This window comes from Helicoverpa zea, chromosome 23 (assembly GCF_022581195.2).
Source record: "Helicoverpa zea isolate HzStark_Cry1AcR chromosome 23, ilHelZeax1.1, whole genome shotgun sequence".
Lineage (NCBI taxonomy): Eukaryota > Metazoa > Arthropoda > Insecta > Lepidoptera > Noctuidae > Helicoverpa > Helicoverpa zea.
Window position 1 is genome coordinate 4,615,961 of NC_061474.1, and position 23,676 is coordinate 4,639,636.

The window sequence follows — 23,676 nt, forward strand, 5'->3', positions numbered from 1 at the left end:
ACCAATTTTGAATTACTACTTTGGTTATTTTTTTCATACAATACTCGCAGCATGTTTAAGTTTCAACTCAACTATTCAAACTATTTCATATTCGATGAAACGAAAATATTAATGTCAATCCTTGTTGTGTTTTCAATCTGCACAACATGATGAGATAACCTAAAATAATGTAAAGAATTTGCATATTTTAGCATCAAAGAGAATTTAAATACTAGCCAAAATGACGGAAGGTCAAGTAGGATTCTTGTATAAAATAGCAGCGGCTGTGTCTCGATCAGACAACGACAAAACGAATACAGTACTAAAAAGTTATTACTTGTAAGTAAACAACTATATATCAGACAAAGTATAATATTCTTTGGACGAATTTTACTACGTACTATTATTTTATTCCAGAATGCGTTGTAATGAATTAACTAGAGGTTTCGGCCTTCCTGACAAACACTTTTCTTCAGCGGTAAGATGTCCAAAGTGTTGTATTGAGTGGAAAAACAACACAGATGTAAAAGTAAGTATATTTACCTTGTTACAAATAGGTACAAACAACTTGCTACGGATTATCGATGTGTATATATTTTCTGTGTATTTATGAAAACTCATAATAAATATTTGCTTGCAGGTAAAGTCTATTAAATTAAGTAAAAGACAAAAACAAAGATTAAACTCACGTAAAGTAAAAGAAAATAAGAAAGCATATATAAGACGAAAGAAGGATTTATTACACAGTAATCAAATAGTGAGTATCCTCATTATTAACTGTAGAACTCTCCTTATTCATTTTCATTTTGTATATTTATGTACCTACATTATTTTTCAGGAGCAAATCTGCACATTCTGTAATAAAAGTACTGTTACTAACTCAATCAAGCCACAAAAGATAACAACAATACCTCAACCCACTGGACCAAACACTGAAGAAAATGCCAACATTAAAAAAGTAGAAGAAACTCCAAAAAAACAGAAACTTTCTTCAGAGACTTATCATAAAAAAAATAAAGAGGATAACCAAAAGGGATTTAATGTTTATGCTAACGCTTTAGATGTATTTTCATTGCAAAACAAAAATAACTCTTTAGTAACAAAGGAAAAGCCTAAAGTAATAAACAACAATAAAAAGAAAAAAGATAAGTTTGCTGGTCTATGCCAAAAAGCAGTTTTAGCTTCAGCAAAACTAAAGGGGAAGGAAGACAAGAAAAACAAACTCAACTTGTTTTTAAAACCATCTTTGTAATAAAATTATCAACAAGTATAAAAAATATTTTCATTTCTTTCTCCTTATAACTATTAAATGTATATCCATGACATTGGTATTTGTGTGGCCAGTAATAACATGATAAGTTCCATTTTTAAATTGCTTATAGAAATTGTAGCTATCATTGTGTAATAAATACTTGTACGGGTCTATATTTTCTTGCTTGGCATCAGCTATTAAATCTAGGTAACCAATAGCCCCAGCAGCATCTGTTGGACCATCAATGCCATCAGTTCCGGCACTCAGAAACAAAATATCAAAATTTTCAAAATCATTCTTAGCATTGTGTAGTAACTCAGAAAATTCTAAGGCTAATTGCTGATTTCTACCTCCTTTTCCTAAACCCTTCACATTGACTGTTATTTCTCCACCAAGTATTAAACACACATCTTTGTCTGTTTGAATAATATTTTCTAGGCCATCTCTTGAAATCCCTGGTATATTACAAGATAAAACTTCAGCTTTCAAGGCATCTAAACTTAATTTTCCATTTAAATATTTACAAAAAAGTTGTGTCAATTTAGTATACTCGGAAGCAACTTCTTTTACATCTCCAATAACTGCGTTAGACAGTGGTATAGGTTCATAATTCATTTGTTTTGCTTCTTCCAATGCTGCAGCTATGCTTATTTTATTTGATCCTATTACATAGTTCTTCACATTATCTCTTGGAAATTGTTCTCTATTGTTATTGTCACTGAGTACTGTTTTGATTGATTCTGGTATTTGATCTATGAGTTTGTATTTCTTAATTATATTTAAAGCTGCAGATGGATCATCTTCATTTTCTGTTGTAGGACCACTGGCTATCAAGTCTACTGGATCACCAACAACATCCGAGAGTATTAAAGACACTACTTGAGCAGGTTGAGCCTTTATACTCAACTGACCTCCTTTCAGGTCTGATATTTTCTTTCTAACAGTATTGAGTTCTTTTATATCTGCACCAGCATTTGCTAATTTCTTTATTAGTGCAGTTTTTTCTGTTAATGTAATAGGAGGTTTAGGCAATGGTAAGAGGGCAGAACCACCACCTGATAATAAAAGCAAAAGTAAATCGTTACTTCCAAGGTTGGTAACATGTTCACGGATTTTTTCAGCAGTCTCCAAAGCATTTCCATCAGGGAGATTGTTTAGTGCTCCTTCTCGATAAAAAACATTCGTATTTATTGGTTTATGATTTAAACTGCCCACAGGAATGCTGATAATTCCATGTTTAATTTTCGAATTCAAAATATGTTCCACTTCTTTTGCCATGTTCTGCACGGCTTTCCCACTCCCGATTAAGTGCACATTTTTATTACGTAAGTTGATATTTTCTCCGTTTACAGTTAACACTTGATTCGAAGGATTGTATTTTACAAACTTCTTTATGAGATTCTCTGGAAGTACCGCTGTTATACTAGCTGAGAATATTTTTAACATATCCGACACCACTTGCTTGGACATTTTGCGAAACTGCGTAACTTTGTGTAAGTTTACTCGTATTTAATTCTAACTGATAAGTAAAGTATAATAGACGTAACCACGTAAATATACTCTGATATGATAATATGCTTATCTCATTTTGTGAGGCACCTTTACGCCTAACAAGTAAATGATTTTCTGTTTGTTTGTTTATATTTTGCAAAAGCTGTAAGCCTGTAAGCTAAGCAGAAGCTGTCATTTTGACAAAAGCTATAAATGGACAAAAGTCAAAAGTGAATTTTAAGATGACTGTACACTTTTTTCTGCACTTTCACAAGGAACCATTAACACTGCACGCTAAAGAAATAGATAAAGTCATGTAAATTTCATATTTACTCCTATTTATAGTGTATTGTTATATACAATTGATATAATTTCGTAAAATAAGGTTAACTTCATTGTCATCTTGAATAGTGTATAGTCTTCTTTAAGTTCTTTATAGACATGATATTAAAAATAATTGTCAAAATATTTAAGTTTCACTCTGACTGTGTGACTTTCAATAGTTTAATTTAGAGGAATTAATACTACACAGTAAAAATGGAAACAAAAGACTTCGTTGGAAGCAGTTAAAAGCTCATGTTTAAAGTACTTTTCCGTGCTTGAAAGTTACCTACATTTTTGACCGACAACTTTCAACTTTACGTTGGCGCGTAAAATTAAACAACGTTCCATTTTGTAGCAGTGTTGTTTTCTACAATAGTGATTGTAATATCTTAAAGCTGATTATATTTTTGTTATCATGTTCTCTACATTTACTTGATTGGTATTTAGAACATATCTTGTGGATAAGATGAATGCGGATCTGTGATGATGTATTTATTTCGAGTTTTTACAGCCATTCTCATAGATATGTAGCTCATACAGTGCAGAACAGAACGTAATTCGTTCAAACAAGTCGTAACAAGTTGCCGGAAATTTTAAATTTCAAAACCGATTTATCGCATTGCTAATTGCTATGGTGCTTCTTCAAGTAGCGTTATTTCATTTTGTATTAATTGAATTAAGAATACTATGGATAATCCTGTCTGTATATCGCAATACTTTACGAATAAACAAAATGTGAGATCATTTGGTAATATTATAAAATTGAACATCTTGAATAACGAAAATGAAGAAAGTTTTAATAAATTCCTCTTTCAAGATGAGAACTTGGTAAGTGATATGACTCCTGATTTGTTAAATATTTTATCAAGTCTCAGAATAAACCTGAAGAATAAATCTAAACTAGAATTTAAGAACTATTTCCCTTTAGATGAGGTTCCAGACTTGCATGCAATAAACAAAGAATGTATTTTAAGTCATTGTTGGAAGGCATTGTGTGAAATAGTTCCAAAACAAGTTTTTGGAAATAATCAAAATAATAAAATATTTAAAAATTTAGTCCGGACAGCTATCTACAGTATGAAACGCCAACATTTTGTCCTTGGAAAATTAATAGCAAGTTGGAACATGGAGATATCTCCCTGGAAAGGCCTTGAGACTACTAATGCTCAGAGAATATTGTTTACTATTATTTTGTGGATACTTAAATATGTCCTATCATCACTGATTTGTTTAAATTTTTATGTTACCACTTGCAAATTGGACGCAAATGAAAACAAACTTTATTATTTTTGGAAGTACCAATGGCAGAGCTTTTATGACAAGCAAGTTTCCAAAATGGTTTTCACTAGAGTCATACAGAAATGTGAACCCTATTCACTTGGCAAAAGGTCAAAGAAAAATCACAGTCTTGCTGACAGGAGAAAATTGAAATTGTTAAGAAAAGATATTCCAAAGTTATATCTTAATTTAAAAACAAATAATGATTGCAGGCCTATTGTTTGTTATAAGAACGATTCACTGACTCTTTCAGAAAAATATAAAATAAGAGACAGATTGAAATTCTTGAGATTATTGACTGGAAAACCACCAATAAAACTTGAAAATCAGTACAAAACACTACATGCCAAATGGCTAGCAGCTAACAAGCCAAGACTTTATTTCATTAAAACCGATCTCAGCAATGCTTTTGGCTGCATAAACAGAGAAAAGCTATTAAAAATATTACCAGAGAAGCACATGAGTTTGCAAAAGAATGAAAAGTGTTTATCAATGAAGAAAAAATTTGCTCAGCAGTACAGAGATATAATAACAGAGTTGCGTAAACCGATCTTAATCCGGGCAGGATCTACAGTTTATGAATGGAAAGAAGGATTAGTGCAAGGGTATAAATATTCACCTGCCCTTTCAGAACTGTATTATACATGTTTGGATGAATTATACTTTGCTGAGCACCTGAAAAATTCTGAAAATCAAGTTAAACTATTTATTAGAGTTGTTGATGATTATTTGTACATAACAGATTCTTTAGAAGATGCATCATATTTTTTAGATGCATTATCAAATTACAGAAATGTAAACTTTGATAAAACTGAGGTGAATTTTCAACATGAAAGTATCAAGTATAGTGAGAATATATTCTTCCTTGGATATTGTTATAACACTTCTACAATGCAAGTCAGCAGAGCCAGCAATATTTATGCTGGACAAATGTGCTATAAAATTGCATTTACAAGTGGATTTTCTGATCTACCCAAGTTTATTGAAAGCAGAATTGGTCAATCAGGCATTCCAATTAATAGCCATATATTTAACTTGAACTATAATAACGAAGAACTAATCTGGAGGCATATATTTACCACTTTCTGTCTGTCTTCAAACAAATTCTGCACTATCATGGCAGTCCTTTGCAATGAGCTAGAAATGAAGAACTACCTACCACTTTACAAAAAGAGGGTAACAGTGAAATTGAGTAACTCTATAATCGAAATGTTAATGAAGAATAAGCCCAAGGATTTTATATTTGTGTACTGTATTAATCATTTTAGATATTTAGCATGGAAGGCTTTGTACTTGTGTGCTAAGCTTACGCCAAAATGTTCTGGGCTGGTTCCATACATAAATAATGAATTGTCAAAATGCAATTGTATATTTGGAAAATGGCGGGAACACGCGAGAAGAATCGATACAAATGGCGAATGTGAGCGAAAAGCTATCAAAGAAGTTTGTAGAAGAACTGACTTGAGGATAATTTTTAGAGATTTCGATGTTTTACCTGATGGATTTCAATGTTATCATCATAAACGTTTATTGTAAAAATAATAAATAAAAATCAATTTTTGTATAATGTAAAAAATATTTTATTGTAAAATAAAGATTCACTTGGACGGTAAATAATTATTAAAGGCACATACATATTTGGACGGATGTAAGTTTCATTAAAAGCTGCAATATAATTAAAACACGTATAAATCTTACACACTAGGTTATTCTAATTTGTCAGATAAAATAATATCATAGCTCAGATCTTAAAAAAGTCACACAGAAATTCATTTAGCTACAAAATTGTATTGCTTACATACTATCAAGGAGCAGTCATTTTGTATTAAAACTAACATTGTACAGTATACTTAAGTTCACAAATACATAGATATGATTAAGAAAATCCTTGAACTTGTGTGAAGTTATCTATGGATGACCTTAATATGCGAAATAAACAAAGTTGCTCAGAGAAGGTGTATATAATAATAGTATCACTGAAACAAAAGGTTATATGAACCTTTTACCAACTGCCCCATCATAAAACACAAAATTATCTTAACAAAGCTACCACAAAGACGGCTACGGCCAACAAATGGCCGACTATTCCATTCCTATACGCGTGCGACAAAAAGTCGGGGTCCGACGCGACATAGTAAGAAGCTTGAGGTGCGTCACACGAGACTATGCGAGCGGCTCTTATAAGCGCAGGTCCGGCGACTATTTCCGCTGATCGCTTGCTGTGTGGTAACGGCTTTAGACGAACTGCCACGTCACTGAATATTAGGTCCGAGTATGGTGGTAACGAGTAAAACATGCTGAAACTGTAGACAACAAATATTTTAGAATTAGTTTTGTGTCATTTGAGGAGTTTTTAGGGACATTGATATAATTTAATTAGGTAATTAGAATTGTCTTAAATAATAACGCTTTTTGATCAATTGACAATGAGTCATCAACATTTGCCATTCTTGCAAAGAATCAATTTAGCAAAAGGTTTTATACACAATGAATTATACAAATGTAGATACAGAAAAACCTTCTTAATAGGTATCAATTATTGAATAATTACCTGAACTCATCAGTAGTGACAGCGCCATAGAACTGCTGAGCGTAAACCATGAGATTAGAGTATGTGTCCAACTCAGTATGGTTTGGTCTGCCCATCAGAACTGAACCAGGAACTTTCCCCAAGTTGCAGTGCTTGTATTCGTGCATTTTCGCGCGTGTACCTGTAAAGGAAATGATTGAGAATACAATATATGTATGGTATGTATATGAAAATGGCTTGGAGTGTTGGAAAAAATATGAATTTAATTGTTACGGAATATAAAATGGAATAGAGCCTTGACAGTTGTGGTACATAATCAATATTCGTATTTTTGTTAATAGTAGACACTCGTTAGGGGGTTTTATTTTTTAACCGCCTCCTCAAAAGGCGGAGATTCTCAATTCGGGTGTTTTAGCAGCCCAGTTTTAGGGAGGTAGCAAACTCGGCCGTATTACATGTCAGTGAGCTTAGGGAACGGCTCAGCCGGCGCCGAGTGCCGAACAACGTCCCCTCCCCCCTCCAGCATGCACAACATTACCATCAGGACACAACAACTGCAGGTCATCAGGCAGCAGGTCCCTCGCCCACCACTCGCGTCGCCTGCCGGCCGACACCTCAGCCGGCGCCGAGTGCCGGACGAAGGCGACGTCCCCTCCCCCCTCCAGCATGCACAACATTACCATCAGGACACAACAACTGCAGGTCATCAGGCAGCAGGTCCCTCGCCCACCACTCGCGTCGCCTGCCGGCCGACACCTCAGCCGGCGCCGAGTGCCGGACGAAGGCGACGTCCCCTCCCCCCTCCAGCATGCACAACATTACCATCAGGACACAACAACTGCAGGTCATCAGGCAGCAGGTCCCTCGCCCACCACTCGCGTCGCCTGCCGGCCGACACCTCAGCCGGCGCCGAGTGCCGGACGAAGGCGACGTCCCCTCCCCCCTCCACCATACACCGCACTGCGCCTACGTGACCGAAGTAGTCTTCACTGGCGTCGCGGCGGCAACGTCTAGGAGAAAAAAAAAAAAAGAATGTGGTTCCAATTTCTTCTAGAGCACTTTTATAACTAGGACCGCGGTAATTCGAAACATCCCACAGCCGCAGCCCCTGACTTCGTTAGAATGACGTACCTGAAGCGTCAGGACACAGAGATTTACATACCTAAAAGAAGCGCCATGACACAAATGACACAGATTATCATGTGGTACAGTGCCGGAATCCACATATTCGGAACTGAGAGCACCGGGGGCACAAGACTTTGTGAAGTATTCGGCGGCTGCGTGAGCTCCGTCACAGCCGTATGATCTGCAAAACACATAAGCATCATATGAAGTATATGAACCGATGCCCATGAGGGCTCAAGAACACCGACAATGTAAACGTGCGTTTTTTCTAGAAACAACTGTATACTTTGAAATTTTAACTGAAGCTCGTTTTTAGCGTTTAGATAAAGGTGGAAGGTGGTGGTGAAGGCGTTTGGATGTACGTGCAAGGACTTGCGCCCCAAGAGTTCCGTACCAATATCGATAAAAAATCGCTTTGGTTTATGGGACCTTAAACATTAATTTCAAGAATGACTTCAGAATATAACAAAAAAACTATTTCTTTACAATAATCAATTTTTACAGCAAAAATCACGCGGAAGACTATAAAAAGACAAACTAAATAAAACTCCACAATTACCTGATCCATCCATTAGAAATAAGATAAGCGAGTGGGAACACCCATCCGGCGGCAGTGCCCAGCCCAGTATGACAGGTATTCTTGCCGCGCAAATACGTCAGATCTGTATCGGGGTCCTGTTCCTTAGCGACGGCCACGGCGTAGTACCAGTTGTCACCGCTTGAGTAGATCTGAGAATTTTAATTGTCGATGATTTTATTGCGAAAATCACTAATTTCAGTAACAAATAACACTATTTCGACAAAACACTTCGATATGTAGTTGATAGAGGGATCTCTACTTCAACGGAATATGTTTTCAAAATAATAATAATGGCTTCCATACCGATTATCGGTCATGGCCGCTGTTTTCTGTTAGTTGATCAGTCAGCTACATAGGGCATAATTATTACAGAGGCCAACGTGGTTTTTAACTTAAAAAATAAGGTTCTGAAATGTGTTATTTTATTTATTTATTATACTTTTTGCACACATTTTACAAAAAAAAAAAACAATGTACAAAGGCGGACTTAACGCCTTAGGCGTTCTCTACCAGTCAACCTTTAGGTGGAGGAGAAATTTCATGGCAGGTGTACTAAATATATAAGACAAGTCGAAAATATATACGTACATAGACTTATTATACATACACATATACCTACATATATATATTATTAAATCAACTTTAATACATATATAAATAACAAAAAATTAATGACCGTCATAAATGAAAGATTCAGAATTATTACATATTTCAGTTTGCATTACATTGTTCCACAGTCCACAGCAAAGTGTTACAGCTTGAAACACATTGTTGATATCAATGGTAGTTTTGATCTAATCCCCCCTCAAAACATCACGTAATGGATTTGATACGAGATGGGTCTATAAGGGATATTATACATAAAACAAATGAAGTGATAGAACGTTCGGAGTGTTCATTCAACCTTTTCGACAGACAATAATTTTATTGACAACTTGAAATAATTTATTTTTAACCCCCGACGCAAAAACGACGGGGTGTTATAAGTTTGACGTGTCTGTGTGTGTGTGTGTGTGTGTGTGTGTGTGTGTGTGTGTGTGTGTGTGTATGTGGCATCGTAGCTCCCAAACGGATGATCCGATTGTAATGCGGTTTTTTTTGTTTAAAAGGTATGTCAGTCGGGAGTGTTCTTAGCTATGTTTGGTGGAAATCGGTTCAGGTCTTCAAGGTCATCAGCTCGTTTGCTAGATGTGATAGGAATGTTACACGCTCAGTTTACTTGCAAGTATATGTGGGATCTGAAATTTGAAACACTAATGTCTTTTGGAACCACTGAGCTGGTCTGCTGTTAGGGCACGAAGGTAGGAGACGTAACCCTGAACTGCCTTTTAGTAAACCCATCGAGTTTGGGCTCGTTGAATTTGTCTTGACGAGTTCTCTTCATGTTTCTGATTGACGAGAACCTGATGCTGGACATGGGATGTGGCGGATGAAACCCTGAAATGCCGGAATGAAACGGATAAACCGATTTATATTTTTGCTGAAAATCTAGAATGTCCAAAGGTTAATCTTTATTGTTTCTCAATCTGTGCAATTCTCCCAGAGCCAGTTTGTCATGCATGAGGATTGTTAAACAGCTTCCTTTGGCCGAGATCGCATACAGCGACCCCATCTTGAGATAAAATAAATTAAAGGAAAAATTAAAGAGCTCCTTTAAAAAGCATGAAATAAAATTAAATTATAAATTTAAAAAAAACCCCCGACCCAAAAAAAGTACGCAATAATTATGACAAAAGGTTAAAAACGCTAAACCCTATAAAAAGCAAAAAATAACTTTTAACACTACGTAAACTAAATTTTGACGTGTCGGGGGACCGCTTTTTACCTTCATAAATACTTACATAAATCAAATGATACCTACCTAATTACAACATTCGTTTAAAAAAAAAACACGTATCTAAAGTAATGAATTAGAGCGGTCCCCCGACACGACAAAATTTAGTTTACGTAGTGTTAAAAGTTATTTTTTGCTTTTTATAGGGTTTTTAATTTTATTTTGTTGTTATTTTATAAAATAGGTAAGTATTAGTTATTTCGGTATGGTTTAAATATTCGTTCGAATTACAAGTTATTTATAGTTTACATTTTATTTAGGTAAAGTAGTAGTAGGTACGCATAGATTTAGATAATTGGACAGGCTGGTGTTTATTATTTCTTCCTCTCTTTGCACAAAGTCCGAATCTGACGCGGACGAAGTCGCTGGCAGAAGCTAGTCTAAAATAAATTCACTGAACCTACAGATTTTTTTTCTTGAAAAGTTTTACAAATACTGCTCAATTCTGTAAATTGCAATTGATTCCCGAATCAAACGTCCTCCGAGCCTTTTTCCCAATCATGTTGAGGTCGGCTTCCAGTCTAACCGGATTCAGCTGAGTACCAGTGCTTTACGAGAAGCGACTGCCTATCTGACCTCCTCAACCCAGTTACCCGGACAACCCGATACCCCTTGGTTAGACTGGTGTCAGACTTACTGGCTTCTGACTACCCGTAACGACTGCCAAGGATGTTCAATGACAGCCGGGACCTACAGTTTAACGTGCCATCCGAAACACAGTCAGTGGTGTCTAAGATATACTTAGAAAGTACATACAAACTTAGAACAGTTGCATTGGTACTTGCCTGTCCTGGGATCGAACCCGCGCCCTCATACTTGAGAGGTTGGTCCTTTACCCACTTGGCCACCACGACTTTGACAAACAAGAACAGCAAACAGCCTCTATATGTATTTATATATATTATATTTAGATATGAATTTACCAAGATTATTTCTACTGAAAATAATCTGTAAAAGATACAGATTTGCTGGGGAGTTTGTTCCACCACTTCTTCTTCCCAGCAAAAGTATTGAAGGGCGGGCGTTTTGGGGGCTGTCTTTTGCTTTGATCTTCAAAAAGTGCTAATTTTCAGCCTACTTTGAATGACTTTTTTTTTAATATCCGAATTGAGAACCTCTTATTTTCTGGTAAGTTTCCAAAATAATGCAGGACCTTACTTATTAAAGTAATAATTTCACTAAGTACCACTCACCTCCTGCATGAAAGGCACCAGCCGGTGCTGATTAGCGGCATGCAGCATGTCGGCCGCGTCGAACAGCGCGAAGTCCGCCGCGCCTTCCGCGATCGCGCGTTCGCAGTGCCGCGTGCTGTGTCCGCGCCAACACACTAGAGATGGTGATAGGAATGCTGCTTTTAACGCCACCTAGAGGAAAAAAGAAATCAGTAATGAGATTTAAATAGTGACTGCCTATGTGATCTCCTCAGTACCCAGTAGTATATTACACAGTAGGCACACAACATAGAGCTTATGATAAAAGTGACAAATATACCACTCAACACGTTATCCACAGATTACCATACAGAACAGCTAGCTATTAGTGGAATACATTATAAAAGTACAGTTGACTGAACGACCAAAATAAACCAGGTTTTTTAAACGACTGCAACCAGTTAAGACTGGTTTTCAGATTGTTTGCCCATAGCTGTTGAATGGCAGCCTTTCTCACAATTTAAAGTGCCTTCCAAAACACTAAGGAACCAATTGTAACAGATGATAACCCATCTACAGATCATCTTTGTTAAGTATTATGTGCCGTTACTGAGCCATGAGATCTTACTGTTGCAAAAAAAATCTAATCACTACATAACAGTCGAAATTAAAAACTTACGAATAAAAAACATTACTACGCATAGTACGCACGAGGCAAGCCATCTATTAACTGGCTTATTAACTATTTAGTAGGGGTCAGAGCGTATTAACAATTTAATAATCTGTGACAAACTTATTTTTTCATAAACCATACATACTGAAAATTTCTAGTAAAATATTTGTTAAAATCCTGAAAGAAAGAAAGAAAGAAAAGAAAGAAAATAAGTTTTATTGCGCAAAATATAAGACGCATAAATGCCCTTAACAAAATGAGCATAACATAAATAAAAAGATAAAAAAATCTCACCCTCATTTTCAGACACTTATCCATCTCCTGGTCGCTGGTCACACATAGCGTCGCACGTTTAATAGGACAGTCTCTTATAGCCAGCACAGCCTTCTCAGCCTGTCCTCCTACAAACTTGTTGTTTAATATATGTTTAGCTGCTTGTTCTTCTTCTTTCAGTATCCTGAAGTTTACTGTGGCGTCCTGTTGAAATAAAATTATGAATATAAAAAAATATGTTTTTGGCTAAAAACTGGTTTGTAGATAGGTAGATTGTTCTTTATTGTACACCAAGAAAATTAACAACACAGGAAATCATAACACACAAAGAACATTACTATTGGCGGTCTTATCGCAAAACAGCGATTTCTTCCAGACAATTTTTGGATGGAGTTTATCTGAAGAATACACTGAAAACGGTTATTTTTGTACTGGGAGCTCTGTGGCTTTTATAGGTTATACATATTTAATTTAAATCGTAAATATATATTTTAATATTATTAGGCTGGAGAAGCTCAGGAAAGACAAGTCGGGTTTTTATTTATGTCCGTTTATCAAGGAAGGCTAGAGGCTACTATTTATCCAGACGCGCGGAGACCATAAAGGTTGTAAATTAGGGAGTACCTACATAGGAGATAGTAATTGTAATATGTTACCTGTAGCAATAAGTCTGTGGTCTCATTAGATCTGAAGAGCTGGAATACCGACTCAATAGGCTGTCCCGAGGCATCCACGCGATTCTTGAATGGCGGCATCGTGCTTGCTCTGTTAACAAAACAATGTAAATAGTACGCGAATTTTTGTACGTTTGTTACTTCTTCCCGCACAATTTGCTAAGTAGATTTTGATAAACTTTGGTATTAGTGTAGCTCATACATCAGAATAACACGAATACTATATAGCCTACTTTTATCTAGGTGCCGAAAGTAATAGTAAATAATATGGTACGACGACAAAAGTGTATTTATCGCTTTACGTATGTCATCTTTTACAGATGAAACGAAAAGTTATGCAAAAAAAATATTATATAAGTACCTAAATTTCTACAAATGTTAACATAAACTTAGCACTAATTGATACTCACTTATTATTCATATCCTCTTCATATTCATTCTGTCGGCTACTAAAGCTATCCCTGTTGAAGTTGTTATAGGGATAGCGAGAATTTTCAGTACTTGAATACGGGTTATACGGAGCTCCTTGTTGAAACCCATTCGTAAGGTTGTAGTTCCTGTTCAAAGGATTCGGCTCGCCGTATAGTTGGAATATCGTTTGAAGAAGATTTTGGTATCTGGAAAAGAAAATTTAGGTTAGTGTTGGTACTAATATGTTTGTTTGATATATCGATCTAAAATATATATAATCGTTTATATTTTTTTTTTTGGAAGGTTCAAAATCTAGAAATTAAAAATGGACTAATTGTAATTCGGTCTTGCGCCAGTAGTGTGTGGCTGGTAACGATTTAACATTTCTAATCTGAAATGATTTGATACATGACATAAAGTTTTCTGAGATGTCTAAATTAGGAGGATAATAAAAAAATATATATTCACAGGGTGTTGACAAACAGTTCCACGATGCCAATCCATATTCTTTTACTTTCACATAGTTTTAAGTACCAGTGTATGTATTCTACAGTATTAAAAATTAAGAAAAGTAATTGACTTAAGGATCCGAAACGTCGAGAATAAATAATATTATAATCGCGATAAAATACGTAAAAAAGTTATACGTTATTTAAAAATAAATGACTTACTTTTTCCTCTGGTCTAAAGTCGCAGCACTGCTAGTGACAATAGCGTCAGCCGGTACCTTCCCCCAGTTGCAGTTCTCCGAGTCTGTCACCGGACGCCTAGAGCCGTCTCGACAGATCAGCTCAAACTGGTCTTCTGTTACTCCTCCTGTCAATTATGTGGTTTTAGAAGTGTAAGTGAGTAGCATCACTCAGAAGAAGGCGTTACCAATCCACGTCAGAGGCCGTCAGGCGGATTTGAGAAAACTCTAACGCCAGAGCTTGTCAGATGATTAAACCTGCAGCTCACTCGATAAGAAATTTTCGGATTCGCGGAGGTGCAAAAATTAGAAATAATGTCACAGTTTAATTCATGGTAAAAATAGCCACTGGAAATACTCGTATGCCGTGTCATTTCACGTCCTGTCAAATGTATGAAAACGTATAATCCTAGCGATGAAATAAGCCTCAAATATGCGGTGATTTTTGGCCGACTCGCTACCTACTTTTGCCGATTGCCGAAGACCTGAAGGTATTAAGTTAATCTACAATTTAAAAAAAACTGAATTAAATTATCTGCTGCCGTGGCCTTCCCCCGCCACTTGTCGCGAAAGTACGAGACTTACACTCCCGAGTGGTACCCACCTACATGGTGCCTAAATTGAATTTTGGAATGCAATATTTAAAACAATTTAATTGAAAATGAACAATAATTAAATATTGTCAAAAGTGAAACGATTTACCATATGGAAATCTTGAATTTTCCACGGAACCCCTGAGGGCCTGTCGCGGAACCTCAGGGTTCCGCGGAACCCCATTTGGGAACCGCTGATTTAGGCTGATAGTACTGAACAAATACCGTTGCAGCAAATTTTTCAAACGGTTGAAAGATGTTGCGGTATGTCACACAATAGCTTAACGTCTCTAAAGCACTGTAATAATAATATTTGTTTGCCTGCATCTCTTTTATTTTTGTAACTTTTCAGTCATTATGGGTCGAATTGTTGACCCTTTATGGTCAGTAGTCAGAAGGGTATGCTAGAGTGCAGCAGATGTCAGTGTGTCACTCAAGTGTCACTTACCGAGTATCTGATGCGACAGTAGCGCGTGCTGTATGGTGGTGTCGCGCACGAAGGCGATGTCTCCCGAGTTGTTGGCGATGAGGCAGCGCAGAGCACCCTCGTACCCGGCGTACGGGTCTGCTAGGGTGCAGCGGATACCTGCACCACCTGTGCAGAGCTTGCAAAGCCTGCAGAACAGAAAAAATAACGTTTTAGGAACATAGTTCCCTGTTGAGCTCATAGAATCTGCACACAATGCTTGTTAGCTCTATGTTTATTTCTTCATTGGAAAGTTTTTACAGTGAAGTTTACCATGTATGTTATAAGTGCAAGGAACTTTATATGAGACAAAATTGACTTGACATAAGAAATATAACAGTAAAACTATACACCCACAATTTCATAACCTCAGAGTATTTATGGAGCATGTAAATACACTTACTTGTCAGAATTATCGCCAATGGGATTGTACATGTCCTTCAGAGAATTTGGTGCACATGATTCTCCAAAGAACTCGATAGCTGACTTAACATGGTTATTGCAGTCTGTTATTTTGAGGCCACCTTCTTGCATCAACTGTAAATAAACAGATAGTAAATAAACATACAACAAGTTTAGTTTATTGGTATTTACTGCTAATTCAGACCAATTAAATGATGTCAGGAATGCATATACATCTGGGAAAATTCATTAATATTTAAATTAACTTACAACATGTATAGGCATGACCCATCCAGCAAGTGCTCCAACCCCAGGGAAGCAGGCCTTTGCCCCTCGTAATGCATGGAGGCCATATCCAGGCTGTATTCCAGGTAAACCTCCTTTGCGTACAATTGCCACAGAGTATTGGTAGGGCTCTCCACGCCCATATAACTGTAGATAAAAAAAAATTACATAATTTCTGATTCATTCTAAACTTAAACTAGTTTATGAACTGCAGAATAGGCATGATGACAGTAATCAAAAATCATTAAAATAATATATTTATTAAATTAAACTTGAAGCTTGGAATATAAAACGCCCATTGTTTTCTTTCTTAATAATGTGATTAATATGTATTTTTATAAAATAAAATTACGAAATAAGGCAATCCGCCATGATATCTTGAACACCAATCAGAGCTCGTGACGTCATTTCTCAAAACAACTCGCGCGAAAGCGCACGAACGTCACATTTCGTTATTGTGAACTTCCACTGTGATCTTTGTTTTTAATTAATTAATTGTTTATAACACGAGTTATGGAGCCCGGATTTATCAAGGCAAACAGCGCTAATTTGCCTAGAATTGATATCATAATGCTGGGAAAGTTTTTGGCATCAAATAAAGATTTTTGTTCAGCTGAATTTAGAAATGTTAAAAGTTCCATGTAAGTATACTAGTTTAATTAAAAAACAATGAGAGATGAAACCTAACCTCGAAATAGTTATTTACATTATAAACTATGCTAGAATCTAGAGAACTATGTAATAACTTACATCAAAGTGATCTTCACAAAAAAAAAGTTGTACCCTGGGCAATATTGCTTTTGAATCTCGCCTTGCAAGTTTAAGCCACTTGTTTCGTATTTTTTTATTGTGAGGAACGTACACAAATAACTTATCAGGAGTTGTTTTGGATGTGTTCTTACACTGGGGGACCCCACAACACCTATGCACTTTCGAATTCATATTTAATAACACAAAAAACTTAATTATTGCACGAGCGTTGTTTACTTGCGTCTTGTAATTTCAGTCGTGACGTCACAAGTGACGACATGACACTGACAAGCGTTTTCGCGCCGGATTCAAAGTGGACAGAGAAAAATGCAATTATTTGATAAAAAAACTTCGCATTTTCTTAAAATTAATAATTTTTCATATAAAATAGACGTATACCTACATCATACAAAGGAATTTAAAAATTTGTCATCATGCCTATTATGATGTGTATTTATTGCCTTCTTAAGGATTAGGTGAAAATAAATTAAGAAAGAATGTTGTTGTCTTTACAAAACCAATATGTTGTAGATTGCAAAAATAAAGAAAAGTACAAATAAAATGCCCAATTTTATAAATCAACTCTATCTCAAACTGATAGAAAAATATACAGAAATAAAGAAAATGTACCTCCTGTAAAATAGGCACTAGAGAATGATATCTGCCAGCAACATACACCTCACCAGCATCAAGACCAAGCAAAGAGGCTTCTCCTCTGTCCACCCATGTCATACACTCTTCTGTGTCAAATGCCTGCAACAATTTAATAAACATTTGTCCCATCATATAATGTAGAAATGGAAATAATATTGGTACTGGAAATCTTTTCAAATATTTAAGTAATATGGTTTGATGAAACATTAAACATGATGAATAGGTAACAGTATAAAGTTAAATTACAGATGTTACAACTTTTCTGTGAAAAACGGTCATTCAGTCAGTCAGTCTGGCAGTTAGTTAGTTAGTAGTTATGCCAAACTTGATGGTGGCTTACAACTAATTTCTCAGCATGCATAAAGTGCTTTGGACACACTTCTACTTCTCAATGTTCATCTAAGCATCCTAAAAGTTTGATAAGAAGAACTAAGTCTCTCAATGATGATAATGAAACTCACCCTTTTACATTGGAGCTCAATAAAATCTTTACCAAAGAGTCCTTTGTCTTGCAACACGGACTTAGCAAGTTTCTCACACTTTTGTGTCTCTAGCAGAGATACAGTGCACCAGGTTATGATGTCCTGCCCTTCCACTTTGGGCACCTTGTTTATACCATTGATAACATTCTCACTGCCGTAGATATTGGCTGTTGTGGTGCCTGAAATATAATTCACACAAAATAATGTAGGTAAAAAGTTTTGCTATATTAATTGTAGCGTTCGTGTTGTACATTGTTTATCCTGGTGAAACCACTTTATACTGCAAGATTAGTCGAGGATATAATGTTTATGAAACTTTTCTATTCCTGTGTTGTTAAAATCCGGTAAAAATGTTTTGCGACTAATGGTAAATAAATACTTATCGAAACTTTTTACGAAGTGTTTTATGGGTATAACTTACCAATAAGAATAGCTGTCAGTGCTAAACTAATATAAATATCCATGTTTACAAATAACTTTGGAACTTTCAGTCAGAAATTACTTAATTCATGTTGAATTAAGTTAGTTTTTTGTATTTTTTGGACACACCCCAGCCGCAAACAGTCAACGAATTTGACAAGTCAATTCGGTTAATGTTACCATAGACAGCATTCAATCATCAACAAATGAACTCTTTATAGGGATGTAGACTTTAGTAACATTGTAACATTTTTTCGTGGAACTTAAGCGAATGTTTATTGACAAAAAAATAAGAATTTGTTTGACATTTGGTAGTTTGACAATTTTGAGGAAAATTCACGAAATCGTAGCAAATTCTCAATTTTCTTAAAATTACACTAGAGATAGAGAATAAAGTACGTCGGTATATTAAAAATCTTTTGATTTACAAGTTTAATACACACATAAGAATAGTCTGCTTTCTGTTGTTTGTTTAATAATACGCCTATTTTCATTTCAGGTTATAATTATTTGTATTCATAACAATTGGATATAAAAGCACGTGTGTTAATTATTGAAATGGTTGTATTCACGTGTGGACATTGCGGGGAGTCTGTTCAGAAACCTAAGGTTGAGAAACATTATTTGACAATATGCAGAAATAGGAATCCTAATTTGTCTTGCATGGATTGTTTTAAAGATTTTCTGTAAGTACGAAATATTTACCGCGTGATTATTTGTTTATGTGACCTCATTTCGCATGTAAACAAATAGTTTTCCGGCAAAAAGCTTTGTGTATAAATAGAACATTTTCAATGAAATCATATTGATGTTGCCAATCAGGAAACAAAGTAATCTATTTGTTAATACATATTGATTGACACATCAATAACTTTTTACCATCTCAAAAGTACCTATGTTTTGCATAACCTATGTTTAGTGACCTACGTTTTCCATGTCTCTTGGAAAGTTCAAATGTTCCTTAAAAAGTTGCAGTAATTTTGTCTTAAGACCCCAGTACACGTTGGCCCAAGTGCGGCCAATACACGCCATCACCAATGTGCACACGGGGTATTGGTGTAGGTTGGCGGACATTTGTCAAGGTTGGCGCGCATTCAGCGAGTTGTCGGTTTTTTGGGCACACATCAAAGAATCGTGGCCCAGCTTGGCGTGTGGTGTTTACACATTCGGCCAATGTTTAGTTTGTCACCGGCTATGAGGATAGTACACTTTTGTGTTGCGTATAACAATAAATAAAGTAGTAAATATAGTAGTGTAGTATAATATAAATATAGTAGTACAGTATAGTATAAATATAGTAGTGTAGTATACAAATAAACAGCCACAGCCGTAACTACCTCAACGTCCATCGCAAGTGGTTTGCCAGGCAGCAATGAGCCATGCGCCAATGTGTAAACACCATTTGATTGTGGCCTACATTTGTGCATTGCAAAGCTTGGCCCAATACAGGCCAACGTGTACTGGGGGCTTTAAATGTGTTGCAAATAAAATGTGTAATGTTTTTTAAATGAGGCCTTGGCAAAGTGACAGAAACATCTAATAGCAGCAAAACGAAAACATACTGATGTTTATATGTCACACTAAATAAACTGAATAAATGTCATTGCCTCTTCGTCCTAAATTTTGGCATTTATTATGAACTACTTGATAAAATATTTTTTTTACTTTTCCAGTGGTCAAGATTATGAATCGCATATAAAATGTATTACAGAAGAAGAACGCTACTCCGGAAAGGGATTCGTTTCCAAAGAGAAAAAGGGTGAGAAGAAACAGAATGCATGGGTGGAAATGTTACAATCTGTCTTAGATGAACAAAAAAGTGCTCCAAGAAATGTGCTCAGAATCATCGAGACTATCAGCAAACACAACAACACACCTCGCAAGAAACCCAAGTTCGTCAACTTTGTGAAGAATGTTTGCGGGCAAAAGACAAATCCAAAGGACATTGACCAAGCTTGGGACTTAATATCTGTAAAACTTGTAGCTTTATCTAATGCCAACAATAGGAATCAAAACCAAAAGAAAGATGACTCAGTTGCTGAAGATAAGAAACCACAGAATGGTACTATTGAGGAGACTGATGAGAAATCTGAGGAGAATGGCATTGAACAGAATGGGGACACAAAAGAAAACGGTGAGGAACAACAGAATGGTGAAGAAGAGGCAGTTGACAAGAAGAAGTTAACTAAAAAACAAAAGAAAGAGGAGAAAAAACACAAGAAATATGAAGCTGAGCTACAAAGTGCTGCGGCACCACTACCTGAGGAAGAAGAAGAAGAAGTTGAAAGTAAGAAAGGCAAAAAGAAGAAGAATAGAACTGAGTCTATGAATGGAGATGAAAACAATCAAACTGAGGGTAAGAATGGCAAAAACAAGAAACGTAAGAGACAAGACACTGTAAACAGTGTTAATGGAAATCAAGAACCAATGGAGAATGGTGCTGAACCAGTTGAGGCAGCAGTAGCTGCTACAGGAAAGACACAAAAGAAGAAAAGTAAGACAGAGGATGAAGATGCAGAAGAAAGTATTTGCCTTCATGACCAAAATGTTGCCAAAATAGGAGAATTAGCAGTCAGCAGTGACAAATTCAACTGGCATGCAGTTATCATATCAGTTTTGGAGAAGAAAGGCAATGAGTTGCCATTTAAACGCTTGCAGAAGAAGGTATTAGGAGAATACAGTGAGGCAACTGGTAGAGAAGTTGATGATCGCATAGCTGATAAGTTTATCAAGAAATTGAAGAGTGCACCTAATGTGAGGGTCGACAAGAACAGGGTCCTTCTTATTGATTGAGGAGGTTTGTTGTATAATACTCTTAAGTACTGCCACACTTTGGGGAAATGTATGTTTTGGATGAATGAGTCTCTAATTAAGACTTTTGAAGAAGAAGTATAATACTGTTAATTCCTAGATATGATTGTATGCCATAATAGCATCATTGACATAGACAATGTTGCGTAATGTTAAAAAAAAATGGATGTTGTCTGAATTTATTTCTTGTTGAAGATGCATATTTCTAAGTTTTTTACTGAGTAGTTACAGCTTCATAATATTATGTTTTTGAGCTTGACAGTGTGTGAGGCTAGTTTTTAATATTAGCCAAAGTGTGGAGCCAAATTAATATGGATTAAACATTTCAAGGCGAATTATAGCCTGAGAAAAACAACTGATTTTCTATACTATTTAGTTTCCATATTCTTCTGTATAAGGCAATAATAATGTTCTTATTATCAAAATATCGTTTTATTTCACTTTTGTCAAATTATCCAATCTTCCATCTTTCTACTGTTGCCTAGTAGAAAGTCGAAGAAGAACACATTATTAGGTACGTTCTGGGTTCGATTCAGTTGTTTTGAAGCCACGTTTGTGCGATGTCTTATGGCAATTAACAGCGATGTGCTCGCTAATCCCGTCATGTACCTACTTACGCTCTCCTAGCCTCTGATAAACAAAGCCAAAATTATCGACTTTAATCTAGTTATCGGTATTTTTTGTTATATCGGCAAAAATAATACATCATCTATGAATATTTCAACCGTACAACTATCACTGTGCTATCAAAGTTTATGAAACGTGTACCTGCCGTCCCTGTACAAAATTCGTCCTGAAAAGCAACAAAAATCAAATTAACTCCCACAAAAAGGTGTCTCACGAACCCAATTTAAATAAGAAAGAAGGGAATGAACGTCGATAAACAAAATCCATAATGATAGACGGCATTGAAATTGTGTATTGGTCTCAAAGAAAGGGAGCACCAAAGTTCCATTAACACCATTAATGATTGTTCATCAACGCGCTAACATTATTTTCGTGTTCTACATTCTTATAAAGAGTTTTTGTTGGGGCGCACGGTAAATTTGATGGCACTTTATTGGAATTCTTTGTCAAGGAAGGCGATGAAAGGTGAAAGTATAGGATGAAATTGATGCTCTTTGAAATATTTTCGCAACATGCGCCGTGTTTTCGTCTTGTTATGTAAAACATGCCAACAACCTATAAAGGAAGCTACCTACTTTAATTCTTGGTAAAGTTTAAACGGTAGGTACCTACTTATATGGCAGGCTTTATTTATTACCTTCTCGTTTCGGCAGCGGCAGATCGATCCAGATATAGGCAGATACCGCCTACATGTTTTGTCTGCGCCCAAACTATTTGTGTACCTACCTAAGGAACAATGGATCTTGAGGTGCGAGGATACCCACTTCATAATGTGTTGGGGGATCATATTTTATGTGCTATTGCTCTTGACAGAGCTGTGGATATATCTTCATTGAATTGCGATGGGACTCTGATTATAATAAGGCTTTTGTTATTAGTGTAAAATGTAGATATTTTTGTAGGTCTGAAAAATAGTTACCGTGTAAAGAATAGCCATAATGAAGACGAGCAGCTTGGCCGCCTTTTGCTCTCACACAGTTTTATCGAATTGTTCATTTCATTATTCCCAGGTTCCTTTGTTTTGAAAAATCCTCTTTAAAATCTCCTTTCAGTAGAATCTACGTGCAGAATTTATTTTAACATTTTAAATTAAATATTCCTGATACACAATGTGGTCGTCGAGTTCTTTCAAATGCTCTTTCGATCCGATATTCTGTTGCATTTTCAAATAAAAAAGCCACATATGTCCATTACATTCTGTTCTACGTTGCAAATAAGAATAAAAGTCTTAATACCTTCCTAGGTGTTCCTTTTGTCGTCTCTTATTTCGCCATTCATTTGCAATTTCGGTTTCGGGACATTAAGCTTTTTGTGCCTCCGATTTTATTATAACGACTGAGAAAATGCAAGCATTACCTAAGTATTTGTTTACAAAGCACGTAAAATAAAATCAGATAATGTGTAGGTACAAGATTGGCAAGGCGAGAAAATTCAGAAAGGTGGTAGGTATACAAACAAACTGGGGAGTTAAGATGCTTAGTTGTAGGGACTGCAGTTTGGCCAATCGCTGCCTTTTCAAACCCACATTATATCAACGTGAACATTATACAATAACTATAAATCAGAGTGGGTAACATCTCCAAATAACGTGGTTAACGGTTCATAAGGACGTGCCAATGAAGGACGCGTTGCCATTCTTTCGACGCCATTTTGTTCATCCTTGAGCATTATGTATACCCCCTGCAGCACAAATATTATACAAGGAACACTCATAAAACGACATGTCGTGCGTTTAATGGCTCGTTGTGCGACTCACTACGTAATACCCGCTAATACAAGCCTGTATTTGTTATTATGCAGCGTTAAAACAACGATTAAGACTAAAGAATGGCGGGAAAATGAGATAAAATGTTTGCACTTTATGTTCACTTGCTGTGAGGTTGGTAGGTATTATGTTCCTCCCGTTAATTATGCCGAGGGATC

At 36.0% G+C, this 23,676-nt stretch overlaps 5 protein-coding genes across 5 annotated transcripts; 3 read left to right on the forward strand and 2 right to left on the reverse strand.

Moving 5' to 3' along the window:
* Positions 1–104: 104 nt before the first annotated feature.
* On the forward strand, positions 105–1,256 carry LOC124641907. Its single transcript, XM_047180164.1, has 4 exons — positions 105–318; positions 397–508; positions 620–736; positions 818–1,256. The coding sequence occupies exons 1-4, from the start codon at positions 221–223 to the stop codon at positions 1,229–1,231; spliced, it is 741 nt and encodes a 246-aa protein (XP_047036120.1). The 5' UTR covers positions 105–220; the 3' UTR covers positions 1,232–1,256.
* Positions 1,208–2,893, reverse strand: LOC124641905 (glycerate kinase). Its single transcript, XM_047180162.1, has one exon. The coding sequence runs from the start codon at positions 2,699–2,701 to the stop codon at positions 1,262–1,264; it is 1,440 nt and encodes a 479-aa protein (XP_047036118.1). The 5' UTR covers positions 2,702–2,893; the 3' UTR covers positions 1,208–1,261.
* Positions 2,894–3,184: 291 nt separating this feature from the next.
* On the forward strand, positions 3,185–5,900 carry LOC124641904 (telomerase reverse transcriptase-like). Its single transcript, XM_047180161.1, has one exon. The coding sequence runs from the start codon at positions 3,734–3,736 to the stop codon at positions 5,858–5,860; it is 2,127 nt and encodes a 708-aa protein (XP_047036117.1). The 5' UTR covers positions 3,185–3,733; the 3' UTR covers positions 5,861–5,900.
* On the reverse strand, positions 5,881–18,489 carry LOC124641901 (melanotransferrin). The gene is made up of 16 exons (XM_047180157.1): positions 18,317–18,489; positions 17,875–18,074; positions 17,390–17,512; positions 15,995–16,156; positions 15,726–15,859; positions 15,305–15,471; positions 14,247–14,391; positions 13,575–13,781; positions 13,147–13,255; positions 12,512–12,694; positions 11,587–11,757; positions 8,539–8,708; positions 8,017–8,160; positions 7,677–7,864; positions 6,876–7,035; positions 5,881–6,627 (listed from the first exon to the last, which is right to left on the reverse strand). Exons 1-16 carry the CDS (start codon positions 18,357–18,359, stop codon positions 6,357–6,359), a joined length of 2,577 nt encoding a protein of 858 aa, XP_047036113.1. The 5' UTR covers positions 18,360–18,489; the 3' UTR covers positions 5,881–6,356.
* Positions 18,490–18,567: 78 nt separating this feature from the next.
* On the forward strand, positions 18,568–21,551 carry LOC124641906 (cell growth-regulating nucleolar protein). The gene is made up of 3 exons (XM_047180163.1): positions 18,568–18,710; positions 18,815–19,001; positions 19,989–21,551. The coding sequence occupies exons 2-3, from the start codon at positions 18,874–18,876 to the stop codon at positions 21,106–21,108; spliced, it is 1,248 nt and encodes a 415-aa protein (XP_047036119.1). The 5' UTR covers positions 18,568–18,710; positions 18,815–18,873; the 3' UTR covers positions 21,109–21,551.
* Positions 21,552–23,676: the final 2,125 nt, after the last annotated feature.

Bases quoted from the DNA above. Each gene is read 5' to 3' on its own strand.
- LOC124641907 (XM_047180164.1), top strand. From the start codon at position 221: ATGACGGAAGGTCAAGTAGGATTCTTGTATAAAATAGCAGCGGCTGTG. The intron at 509-619 runs GTAAGTATATTT...ATTTGCTTGCAG, and splicing joins AAAACAACACAGATGTAAAA to GTAAAGTCTATTAAATTAAG. The intron at 737-817 runs GTGAGTATCCTC...ATTATTTTTCAG, and splicing joins TATTACACAGTAATCAAATA to GAGCAAATCTGCACATTCTG.
- LOC124641901 (XM_047180157.1), bottom strand. From the start codon at position 18,359: ATGGATATTTATATTAGTTTAGCACTGACAGCTATTCTTATTG. The intron at 18,075-18,316 runs GTAAGTTATACC...ATTATATTTCAG, and splicing joins ACTGACAGCTATTCTTATTG to GCACCACAACAGCCAATATC. The intron at 16,157-17,389 runs GTACATTTTCTT...TTTTATCTACAG, and splicing joins TAGTGCCTATTTTACAGGAG to TTATATGGGCGTGGAGAGCC.
- LOC124641906 (XM_047180163.1), top strand. From the start codon at position 18,874: ATGGTTGTATTCACGTGTGGACATTGCGGGGAGTCTGTTCAGAAACCT. The intron at 19,002-19,988 runs GTAAGTACGAAA...TTACTTTTCCAG, and splicing joins GATTGTTTTAAAGATTTTCT to TGGTCAAGATTATGAATCGC.
- LOC124641905 (XM_047180162.1), bottom strand. From the start codon at position 2,701: ATGTCCAAGCAAGTGGTGTCGGATATGTTAAAAATATTCTCAGCTAGT.
- LOC124641904 (XM_047180161.1), top strand. From the start codon at position 3,734: ATGGATAATCCTGTCTGTATATCGCAATACTTTACGAATAAACAAAAT.